This window comes from Leuresthes tenuis, unplaced genomic scaffold, assembly GCF_036924035.1.
Source record: "Leuresthes tenuis unplaced genomic scaffold, fLeuTen1.0.hap1 SCAF_16, whole genome shotgun sequence".
Taxonomy (NCBI): Eukaryota; Metazoa; Chordata; class Actinopteri; order Atheriniformes; family Atherinopsidae; genus Leuresthes; species Leuresthes tenuis.
In genome coordinates, this window is record NW_027325370.1 from 20,349,915 (window position 1) to 20,362,987 (window position 13,073).

General features: G+C 42.9%; 1 protein-coding gene across 4 annotated transcripts in view; it reads right to left on the bottom strand.

The window, feature by feature from the left end:
- LOC140272408 (protein bicaudal D homolog 2-like) overlaps positions 1–13,073 on the bottom strand; it is a 39,240-nt gene that overhangs the window by 21,217 nt on the left and 4,950 nt on the right. For all 4 annotated transcript variants that reach the window (XM_072367843.1, XM_072367842.1, XM_072367841.1 and 1 more), the window contains exon 2: positions 1,689–1,901. In XM_072367843.1, coding sequence (XP_072223944.1) covers positions 1,689–1,901 — 213 coding nt within the window. The remainder of the gene's footprint in view (positions 1–1,688; positions 1,902–13,073) is intronic.

The following is a 13,073-nucleotide window of genomic DNA, read 5'->3' on the forward strand; positions in this document are numbered from 1 at the left end:
TGAGCTTGACCTGCAAAATGCAGGACTCAGCTAAATCTGCTGCGTACAAACATGGCAAGAGGGGCTTAACTATCTTACAGCCAGAGAATCAATCAGGAGACGGAAAACAAAAAAAGATAATACCATACTGCAGCGTGTAGAGCCAGAAACACAATGTTGGCCTGTGCTTGATCCTTACGCAGCCTTTGGGTGGAGGCATATGCATGATATATGTATAAAAGTACTTATTATATGACCCAAAAATGCAACGGTGTCATTAAAACTAAGAAAGAAAAAAAAAAAAACTACACGTTTGATACAATACCAATCAAGGAAAATGCAGTTTGAGCAGCCTGTTCCTTCTATTCTCATAAAGTCAAACATCTCCAACAAGCAGCTACCTCAAACTCCTTGATTATTATTCCAGCTTTGACTTGGCAGTCAAGGGAGAGTGGACCTCAGCATCAAAGCAACCTGTCTAAAGGTGGGAGGCTCCCTCTACCCTCTTGTCACACTCTTTTCATCTCTATTCAACCCTCCATGTCTCTCCGTCTTTGTGTCAAACATTCTTCCACAAAGCTCAGTACGTCTCTCAGCGGCATTTCAACCTCCACTGCTCCCTTGTTAAGATAATGTCCTCATCACGAGTGGCACCGCACACCACTGCACGTACAGTACATAACCACTGGCAAAGACACACACTCTGCGCCGAGCGCCTGTCTCTGCTAATGAGGTCAGTTAGCTCTGAATATATGTAAATAGCAGCAGTGAAGAGGTCAGACATTGTCCAAAATGGAGCACCAACAATGATGGTCTGAATTATATTAAGACAAGCTAGTAGTAATGTGCGTTCAGTTTAATAGAAATGGTTTAGGTGTGAAGAAGCCAAACAGTAAACGTCCTTGTCTGAGGTGGCGTTTTAGAATTAAAGGAGGCAGGTCTAACGCCACTGCAGAGGCAACATGTTGATCACTTTTTTGCATGCAATGGTTTGCAGCAATTTAAGAGAATAATTGCTTGATCATTCCATCTTTTGTAAAGGGGAATATTTCCCATGGCCTCAGTGTTATTACTGAGAAAAAAAAAACACTTCACCCTGGATCACAATAAGGGTGGAGGACATCAGATTGTGCTTGAAGGCAGGGTGTTTCTCTAGTCATTACGGTGAAATTAACCTTGTCCTAACATGTCAAAAACACACAAAAGTTTGTGCCTGTGCGATCAAACCCGAAATGATGACGATAAAAAACATCGGATACAAATATGGGTGCAGTGAGTACATACAACTCTATATTTTGGCCTAAAGGCTTTGGATCAAGTCATTTGTGGGCTGAAACTAATAAAAAGGGAAAAGTGTACCAGTTCCCTCCTGGTATACATGGCTTAGAATTAATCAGTGATGAATATCTTCTTGTTTTCTGCAGCTTCAGATAAAACGCATTAGATGATAACATCAATGAACACACTTGTTCTCATTAGCTGCAAGCAAAAATGAATAGTCTAAATGCTTCAGCTTAAAAGTAAGTTCATTAACAAAATACCAACGTAAGCAAGGAGTCGCTGGAGTGCAGTGTATCCTCATGAGCAGCAATAGTGCTTTCAGGGAATTCACTCAGCCCTCTCATGGTGACACTTTGAATACAAATGTAAGGTTCTTAAAAAAAAAAGGAAAAGAAGAGTGACTTAGATTTGGTATCTGCCCTTCTTACCTCTTTCATCTCTTGGGAGATGGCATTAAGGCGTTCATTCTCAGACTGAGTGTTGATGAGGATGTTTCTTGTCTGCCGGAGCTCGGTCTGCAGCTCCAGGACCCTCTGCTCATAGTAAGCCTCCTTACTGGCTGACTCCTGGATCAGAGACTCCTCTCGGCTCTCCCCGTCTGCTGCCACCTTCCTGTGGTTGGAATAAGCCTGTCCAAAGGCCTGGAGATGCAGAGAAGGAGTAAAAATGGTCTGCTTGTTAGTGTTAACTAATCTATAGCTTGTATTTATCAAGAGATATGTGTTGGGAGTATTACAGTTGGGTGACATGTTATATTTGAATATCAAAATTGTAGCTGACAAACATTTTGTGATATGCAGCCATTTTAAAGTGACACTGATCTCTTCTTCTAAGGTTCAGCTGAGGGCTGCGGATCAAAACCGCCCAAAACACTGCAGTTGCTCTGTAGAGATTATCACTTAGACTCCATCTGGGCTGCATCAAGAGTGTCTTCCCCCTTCCCCCCATCCCTCCCTCCTCTAACAGCAGGATGTTGGCCTCCCCTGCACGTGCTCCACAGATGGAAAATCAAATAGGAAAACTAGAGCAAATGGACTAGAGTCTCAGTAATCATGAGAGGCCTGTTTTCTAATGCTCTTAATACCTTAGTAAGGGGAAGGTCACTAGATGAAATGAGGAGTGGATGAACTTTATGAAGATTAAATAACTATAGAGAGTAATAACTATTGTAGGCTAAGGCCTACAGCTTCTGGAGGGGGAGATTCACAGTTAAAAGCAGTGAACTTTCATGGAGTGGGAATAATGAAAGACTAATAACCATTATTAGTAATGCAGTCTTCATTTTGACCTTAATGTATTATTAGCCTGCAAGGCAGTCACAACCAATCATGGACAAGGCGACAGACCTTCTCCAGCAGAATCTAGGTTAGATTACGCTCTCCGTTCTTATAATAATCACCCTCCTGACAACAGATTTGATTTCCAATCCCGTAACCGCTGGTGATCGCACGGAAACTCTGATTCTCGTCTTGCCTCATAGCTGGTGTGTAGATAGTAATCTGAAATCACCGGAGGGACCGAATCCGACCTTGTTTGCTGCTGCAGTGCACGCTCCCTTCTCTGACCAGCTACCCCATTACACTGCATGTGAGACGGTGCTGCAGGATTTTCTCCATTTGACAGAGTATCATAATAATCCCAACTAATTCCTTCGTGGAGAGGAAAATGAAAGCTGTTGTGTTTGTACTAGTCAAACTGACCTACTTTGCAGAACTTGGAGGAATATGTGAACGTGTAAAAGTAGTGTGACGGGTTAAAGAGGCGAATCACGTAGTGCCTTGCGCATTGTAGCCAGACTATCGCTTACATTTCATCAAGATGACGACTCAAGTGGAGTTTGCATGGAAGAACAGATTAAATCTCACAGTGAGGAATGTAGTGTTTTATCTATAAGCATCTCTGTTAAAGTTGGCGCCATCTGCCAACAAATTAAAATAGATTTAAATGTCTATGTGCAGACTTTCTACAGGTAAGTCACCATTTACAGCGCCTGGGAAACAACGTATTATTCTAATGCAACAAGAATGCTTTTTTTCACTTTTAAACCTGCGGATAACAGCCAAGGTTTCATTTTGAGGAATAATTCTTGTCTGACATTCATACATCGAAAAATTATCATATTAACTGGCCATCTTGCTTTTTGCTCTGAAATTGTCATGGATATGCATTAAAGAAAGTAGTCCTGACACCCAAGTTGCTCGGAAGTGTTTGGTCAGTAATTACATAACCATGACCAAAATGACCGTTCAACAATGATCAATTAGTCTGTTAATAAACAACTAATGTTTGTAACTATAGATAAAAGTGTCAGTCAAACAGTATGCATGCCTCCCCTAATCCATCCTCTAACCCAAAACCACACCAACAATCAGCAGGAGGCTGTGTTTGATTAAAAAGTCATTTCAGGAGACAGGATTAACCCAATCAGAAATCAGGGGAATCCAATCATTATATCCAATTGTGATGCACAGTTGCTTCTGAGATCAATCAATTCAGCTCTAAGGGAGCCGTCCTTCAAACAAACAGAGACCCCAACCAAAACCCTCTGACCCAGTGGCTTTAATCTTAGCTTCCCTTGTGTGGGTTTAGGCTACTTTTAGGGGGGGGTATACTGAGGATGCACGCGACCAAGCCTGTAATCTCACAGTGAGCGGCCCACCCAATTTATAATTAATCTTCAACTTGCTATATGCTGCAGGTTTTTGTTTTTCTTTTACACTGGACATGTGGTCATGGATTGTTAATCTCTTGTAAAGCCAATCAGGTCTCTGGTTATTAGCGTGTTCTCTGGACTGGAATGCCTCACAGATGACTATGGCTGACCTTTTGATGCTTCAGAAGGAAAAGTCAGTAATCAAAGAGATCAGAACACAATGTCTCTCTCTTATGGGAAGTTAGAGATCCTGCTGGGTGCATTTTTTTTTTTTTTTATGCTCCGCTGCCATTCAGAGACCAGAGTTCATAATAGTTGTTATCACAAAGCTTCACATGACCGAGAGCTTGACCAAAGAGTCCAGTCAACCCTGACTGTAGCAGCTAGTTTTTTTCCTCAGCTGATTTTTTTTCATGGGAGATGGGAGCATTGACACAGACTGACTGAATTAAAGAGTGTGTTATATTAAAACACTGGTGTGTTGTCCTGGTGCGCTAAACTTGCAAAAAAACGCAGCAACAGAACAAATGCTGCAATTAAAGTATTATCTAATAACGACTGCCTGTGAGTATGAGTATAACACATGTTGGAACATGGGGTGTTACTGCATTGTCCTCTAATCTGACAAAGGACACGGTGTTCAGAGGTAAAGTCTTCTGATTAGAAGGTGGGACAAATCAGGAGTCAAAAGGTGTATTGCATCTTTCTGCTTTGTGATCTCTGTTCAGGAATAGAAGGTACAATCGCAATGCGGGTTTCTGGAAACTTCAGTTCCAGGCTGTAGTCCAACATCCTGCAGAGAAAATATAAGCCAAAGGTCACTTTGATTTTCTCAGCTCAGAGGCTTCTTGTTCATGCTTCACCAATCCTGAGAGACGAGAACAAAAAAGGGTGATGGGCTTTGAGCCTCTGACGGGTAGCAAACAAATCAATACAGTCGGTCTCAGAGGCGCTGTGGAGCTGACGCTCACATCTACAATGCTACTTTCGGTCTTAGTATTGCAGGCAAAAATTTGCGTTTCGTGTGACATGAAGTGAGAATGGCAATGGGTCTGTCAAACATACTGTGAAAAACCCCTGAAAAGGAGAAGAGGAACAACGATTCTACACAGGAGGTCAGCGGCGGTTCAGTGAAAACTTCTTGCTTTGAATAAAAACCTAATCAAAACATCCCGGACATACAGTAGACTGTTCTATCTCTGGTCAAGGTCTAATCACCTCATTGTTTAAGCTGAGTTCAACCCTGTATGGACTGTACTTGCACCTGATGGGAGAACAAAGACCAGAAGGAACAGGCACCAGTAATAGATGATGATGAGAAGGCAGAGGCAAGAATAAGACGGCCACTTTCCTGCTGAAAGACAAACATAAGCATAAGCTGCACCTTCCACCTTCTTTGTTTTATCATTAGGCAAAATAATGATAAAACAGAAATAAAGTAAATACATGATGACGGATAGAATAGAACAAGGTATGCCTATGAGGCACTACCACACAACACCCCCCTGACTTTAAGTAACAGAATGTGGGAATGTATGCCAAGTCTTATGGACCAGAGTGTAGGCAGATTCTCCTCAGCAGCATTTTTGGGCTACGAGAGCCTGTGAGAACGCTGAACAATAACGCTTTGGATCAGCTCAGTTACTCATATGCAGATGGTTAGAGTGGCGGAGTTGACCTCGGGATTTCAAAGCAGTGATTCAGCAACACTGAGGGATGGTCAGTGTTGGGACTGTAGTGGGCGACTGCAGAGGAAGAGAGGTGGAGCGAGAAGAGGCATGAAGCTCCCCGTTGCCTCGTGAATCACAGCTCACGTGCACTCTCAGTTTGTGATGATAAGCAGCCAGTCTCTCTTTCTCTCTTTTCCTTTATGTCTTCATTTCCACTCTCAGGCCACTGCGCAGCCATCACCTTCAGAAAGACAAATCGCTCCGAGGTGCGTGTGGGTTCTAAATTTAGCCGTCCACTATGAAGTGCTAATAATACAGAGCTCTTGGCGCTTGAGGTTAAAAGCATCTGGAAAGCCAGTCGCTTCCTTTAACACACATATATGACTTAATGTCGGGGGTGACCCACTACTCTAAAACACTATGCAATTAATTTGTCCTCAGGTAATTTCTGTCAACAGGCTGTCTAACACAATTCTGTGAGCGCCGAACCCTTTCACATGGATGTGTGTGAATTTTTTATGGTTTGCTGAAAGCATTCTTGCTTATCTGAAAAGCCACTGGCATTTGCTGTAATGTGTAACATAATAGCTAATTATTTACTCCAGACTTTACTCTTCAGTGGGGGTGGGGTTTTAAATGAAAAGACACAGATTCACTTTCATCCTTTGACAAATCTGTGGAGGTTATGATTAGTTTTCCGCTGCTTTCTTGACGTGGGGCGCTAATCTCCCTCTTGCTGCACTGACAGTTGTTCGGCGCGCCGGCAACTCCAAATTTAGACTTACAGAAAACATTCTATCGAGGGAAAGACGGCCATGTTATCGGCGCACTTACAAAGTATGAAGAGAAAACTGTTACATTTAAGAGCTGGATGATGGTGTTATTTGTGCAAAACAGAAGGAGAAGGAAGGAGAGGAAAAATAGGGGGGGGGGGGGGGGGGGGGGATGCTAACCAGAGAGGCAGAGATGTTTCCTGGCAAAGAGCCATATTGATTCACTGCATAGCACAGAGCCGTTAGGCTATTATTCACACACAGGCCTGGGCAAAATTCACAGAAGAAACACACATACACATATCCCATTTACAATTCTACCAGCGTGCCTTGCAGCCAGCCATACTGCAGCAGCTGGTACTTTAGCCAAGCTGAAGCTTGTCCTCCCATCTGAAAGGAGGAGGTGAACGTTCAAAGTCTCATAGGGGCTTCCGCAGCACTGCGTGCACTCCGTGCCATCAACACATTCAGGCAATGCAGCGCATACTAATGGAAAGCAACATTATGCAGGGAATGAAAGACAGCAGAGGTCAGAAAAAAAAACTGAAAAAAAGCCTCGAGAAGCTTGGCGGAAACTTTTATCCTCGTCATGAGACTCTCGTCATGAGAGTAAGGCATGAACCTCCTAAAAACAACCACAAAGCTGCATCGGATTGCGGATCGATTGTGTTGCAGGCAGAAATAAGAGAAAATATCTGAGCGAATATTGGGAGAAGATGCACACACACAGGACCCTAAGTGCAATGTACTCAGACTCATGAGGTTCTTTAAACAGCGAAGTGAAGGACTCATCCTCAGCCATGAAAAATATCAGAATAATTGGGCAAGAGGTAGTCAGTGATCCAAAGCTACTGCATAACTTACGCATGCTAACAGAAATGAGTGCTTTTAACGAGAAGCTACATTTCATATTTCATTCCGCCTTCAGAAATCTGAAGTCGGCATTAGAGATTCTCTGTGAAGTCAGTCTTTGGTCAAATCTCACTTTCATATTCAAATGTGATGCTAGTTGATATTTATGCTGCCTTTACAAAGACTGGCTCTCTGAGAAAATGTATCTTCTTCATAAAGGTGAAACATCTGTTAAAAATAGGACAAACCCACTGCCTGGACACTGTTTCAGGCTAAAGGCTCCGTGCCGTGCGTGTTCAAGAACTGCTCCTGTGTTATAACACAGTCATTATACCAAATCAGAACAAGCTGAAGAATCAGTCGTTTGCTATATGTTGTTTGGCCAGAGAGAGATATAAACCGCAAGGTTTTCAACTCCATTTTTGTCTTCAGTGTCTTTAATCTAAGGAGTCAATAATCACAAGGAAGCATCTGTTTATCCTGAGCTGTTGGTTGACTCCATTGTTCAGCATCTCAACCAGCTACAGTATGGAGGAAAAAGCCTCAGTCTCTGGGGGTAGTAGCAATTCAATAGGCCCCTCTGCCACCATATCGGCGTCTGAGGTTGAATCTGGGTCCTTTATCACTGTTCATATCACTGCAGTGTGCTACAACGGCAGCAGCTCTGCGCATTCACAACCTCCATCATTTGCAATGCAAAGACAGCCTTATCTGTGTCTGCCTGTAGTCAGCCTGCTGGTTCCCCTTTTTGCCAGACAATCTGCCTAAGTGAGATCTTCTAGGTCCACGCGCCTGTACCCAAGGGGAAGAGCCGTTGTTATGGTTACTAGGCCAATTACAGTGACAATGCGAGAGGCGGTCAGCTAAGGCAAGGCAAGGCATGCCTCTGACACAGATGGCTTTGCGGAGCTCAGCAAGCACAGCTTGTTCTCCGTACCCGTTCTCTGGCAGCAGTCAGCAGTCCACAAGTCCTCTTCCTCTCCAATACGTAACTTGGTTATACAAAGAATACGCTGGTCTCCAGTTGCAGCGATGACTCTTTTTCTCTGTGGATTTCCCAAAAGACACTGCTCCCTGTGGAACCTTCACATATGATCTCCCCAGCTGAGCAGCCTCTTGTTCTTACTGACATAAATGACCGAAGTGGGGAGCAGCTGGGACTGCAGCGGGGGCCTTCCAAACCCATACATGCAGATATGTGCATACATTTGTGAGCTCAGGCACACAGAGAATTATTTTCCTTTAAAGTCTGACATTAGGTTTCCAGATTGAAGAGGCACACTGAAAAAAAAGTTATTGGAGAAGCCTTTAGCATTAAGCCTTCATTGGACTAATGTTTTACACAAGACCCAAATTCATATCCAGACCTCTTCCTCCTCGTCTTCTGTTAGTAACGAGACGTATCTTATCTGTCTGAGTGAAGCGTTGACATAATGAGGGAGGGACAGCAGAAACCTGATTTGCCTTTCCTGCTATTTTCAATTCAAGATGCCTCATACATCATCACTTGAATGCAACGACTCGTCATCCCAGATTCACTCCATTACCTCCACAACAGTCTTGAACCAAGCTAAAGTTATCACTTAGAATTTGCATGTGTGGTCCTTAACGCCCCTCTCCTACCTCTCTATTCTCTTATCTCTCTATTCACACTCCCGAACCCAGGAGTCTCTGGAGGGTCTGCCTTTCGTCCTGGCCAGACAGAGAGTAATGACCCCCACCTTGTCCATTTACATGAATTCAATTTCGTATGTGACCGTGTGCACGTTCCCAGTACCATTAAGGATAAATCTCAGGTCACAGAAGTCATGTCATCCATATGAGACCATGTCAGTTTGCAAAGAATAAGGTGGGGGCTCAGTGAGCTCACCACCACTCCGCACATAATTAATCATATTTATGTGCAAATACAGCAGTACGTCACATACAATTCAGTACTTGTTTACAGCAAACAAATTTCTGTTTTTCATTTGCATTACAGCACACAGTAAGTTCCTCTGGCCACACTTGGCCAATTCCAAATGATTAAACCTCTCTTTGACACCAGATCTTTCAGTAAAACAGAGAAAGGAAAAAAAACACGCAGAAGGTCAAAATACAATGTCTCAAACCAATGTTGAACAAATTTGTTCAGCAACATCTAAAGTTAATTGAGACACATATCATTTCCTAGTTTATGGTTATCTAGAACAATTATAAGCGGGTAGCCTTTAAAACTCATTAAGCCAGCTGATAGAGGAATACCCATTTGTCTCCCATCTAAAATAACACTTCCTGTGGTTCCCATAGGAAATCCATGTACTGCCCAGTAACCCCTCCCTAAAAACCTATTTCCCCTTCTGTTTCTGCTACCCCTGAGAGGCTGGTACACATCCAATTATAAAGCCACCTATTTTCCATGTCTCCAACCCAGAACTTTAATGTTGTTATTGCTGTACCGCCTGTGCCCTGCCTGACTTCTTCCCCTCCATTTACTCTTTTTCTACTACCTTCTCTTCTAATCAGTTATGGCTGAAGGGTTCGAAGTGTGGGCTCCATGAAACTTGGATATATGGCACACTGCAACATGGGGGACCCAGACCAACTAGCCTATTTACAATGGGGGCCTGAGGGGGTGGGGGAACGAGACGAGGGGGAGAGGAGGAAAGTGGCAGGGAGTGAGTATGACGTGTTAGAAGTAAGTAGACACACTGCTGTTCTCTATACCCACCCCCCCTGTGAAGGGAAAACCCTTCGAGATTGGCTTTGCTAATATTTGAATAGATGGCCTATCAAAAAACGAGACGCTTTTAGAATTCGCCCTGTGGTTTGATTCATTTAGGTGAGATAGAAGGCACTGTTTTGCAAGTCAGTGAATAACTACAGCGCTATGGGTGGATTATGAAGAATTTCAGAGGAAGTAGAGACGGGTGGGACAGAGAGTAATCAAGTCATCAGAGAAAACAATCTGTTTACATCTTGATCTTGTCATCTACTGCTTCAAACCCGAGAGCAGCCTGGAACAAACTGCAGTGAACAAAACTCCTCCTCAGCGGGAGGACATGGGGGTGGGGGGGTGGGGGGTGGCATGTCAAACCCTTCAGATGTGGGTGTATATCTAGGGGCGGGGTTGGGGCACACACCATCTGTTTACTAACAGCTACCCCAAATTGATCCCCTCTGGTCATGTGCAAGAAGCCTGCACCACCACCTCTTATCATTTGTTTCTGGAGGGATGCTGTATGCCTCACAACTTAAAAATACCCCCTGAACTGGAACAATTGAACATGCCTTATGTCAGGGCTCAAAGGACAGTCAAGCAACCTCAAATGTGGCACATCTTACTGTGATGAGTTTAAAGTCTGCAGACAAAAAAAAGTGTCGAGTTTGAACTGTTCCCAGTGCATTGGAAAACCTTTTGATGACCAAACAAATTTGATTTACTTTAGCACCTGGGGAAAAAAAAAGAAGCGATGAACAATATTTGTGAAACCCTGAACAATGAGCCATGAAATCCAGGGACAGGTAAACATATTTCTCTCATTTTAAAAGAAACAATTGATTTCTGAGACTGAGCCCTCGTAATAGAGGTGATTTGCTTGACGAACCGCATGTGGTAATTTCCTCTGATCCACTATAAGATATCCGGACTGAATCAGAGCCACATTTCATATGCTTCCTGTCTGCCATAAAAAGACTTCTCACAAGTAAACAGGATGCAGAGCTGGAGGGAAGGGGAGGTGAGTTTGGACTTCATTTCAATAGGCGGAAGAAGAAAGATTTGATAGACTCTGAGGCCTTGTGATAACGCTTAAGACTTACTATCATTCAAAGCTGTAAACAGCTGGAAACCTGGAGGCCTTAAACATGTTTTATATGAGGGTGCCATTCTGTGTCAGCTATGTTGTTTGGATTCTAGCTACGATGACATAGATGGCTTGTAGGCAATCTGGTGCAGGCCACAAACTTAATCTTTGGGCTCTTTTTAAGGAATTATGGAGGCGGAGTTCATAACAAATACAGTCACAAACCTATGCTCTACCCACATGCCCAGCTGATTCATCTGTTATGTAAGGCATCACAGTAACCAAATGAATAGCGGCTCACAGGCCCCAAACTAACAAGACCATGTGTCTGAAGAGAAGAATGGAGTATCTACCACACAGATTGTATAACATGGCATCTTGAGTTACCTCAAGCTTAAAAAGTAAGGTTGCATTACAGTGCAGCAAACTAACGAAAGCTACAGGCTAGTGTCCTGACAAAAAAAAATATTTGTGGCTCTTAAAAGCTCGAGTAATACTAATCACATCAATGCAAAATATGAACCATTATCTTTGGCGTTGACGAGGTTTTCATCAGCTTGTGAAAGTATACAATGTGATCCAAAGGACACACTGAAACTACACAGTAAAGATAACTGGCCACGTGGGAGTGTGTAAGTAGCCATTGTGTTCCTCTCACACATACAGCTCCGCCCCCCCGCATTCACACTGCCCATCTTTGTTAACAGATTTCTATCTGCTCATAGCCAGCGTGCAGTTTAGAAGAAGGAAAGCTGGAGACTGACCTTTGCCTGAGCGAGCCATGCTGTATTGTACGAGGCACACAGTCTTGACTATGACCTCATCCTCTGCTTTTAGCCTGGACTCCTGCCTGATCTGGATCTAGTCGTCAGTAATTGGATTACAGTAGCAGAATCATGACCCTGCTGGGCTGCCATAATGTGTCCCCACATACATGTCTGACTTGAGTGAATGTTCGTGTTAATTATTAAAAAAGACGGTATTCCAAAAGAGGAACTTAGTCACATCGTGAATGTAGGCTTTAATTACTATGGATCTGTCAAACGTACTTTAAAGCTCGGCAGATTAAGAATATACTCAAATTAGCCATTTAATTGTAGCTTAACAATGTGACATGATGGCACCATAAAAATCAGAAAAAAACCCACTCACAATTCAACTATTTCTGGCACGCCTTCAGATCTAGTTTCAGTGAGAAACCTCAGCCACGTCAACACTCAGTAAACTGTGACTTACAGGAGTATTAAATGTTCCTTCTGCACCACCAACCACTAATGCTCGGCTACACAAATTGAATTGAACTGTAAAATACCTAATTAGTCCCAAAGAGGGAAATTATTTGTGAAGTGTAAAGAATCAACACAGTTTTTAGTCATTAGTCATGGTAAAAAAAGTCATTGTGCAGAGTCATTGCTGTTGGCAAAAATGACTTCCTGTAATGTTCTTCACTGCAGTAGAGCTGCAGAAGCCTCTGACTGAACACTCTGTCGTATCATTACTCTGTTATGTAGAGGCTGTGCTGCATTGTTCATTATGTTGAGCGATTTTTGCGACATTTTCTTTGCATAATCAGCTCAAAAGCAGCACCCAGCATAGAGCCAGCGTTCTTGATCACTTTGTTAGTTTTTGGGTTTTTATTGTTTTTTGTCAATGGTTCTGATGCCACTGCTCCAACAGATGGCTACAAATAAGATTACACTCTCTACGCCACAGACTGTGAAATGAGTTTTTCTATTTGAACCTCTTCATTGTTTATGTGTTGAGCCTAAAAAACATCCCTAACAGTCCAAACAATGCACTCACTAAGGTCAGCAAATCTCAAATATCCATAAATGTGACCCCTGTCTGAACTTTGGAGGGGCATCTGTATATCAGAGTCAAGGACAAAAGCGTTTAAAAACATTCCGAATTAGCAGTGGACCACTTCGCCGAAGGTTCTTTTACTACGGTGTGACAGAATGTGAGGAAATATTGGACATAAAGAGGGCTGTCTGGAAACTTAAAGGGTTTGCTGATGATTTCATTGTATTATTATAAAGTAATAACATTAGTAATAACTTTATTGAAACTGAGATTCGTG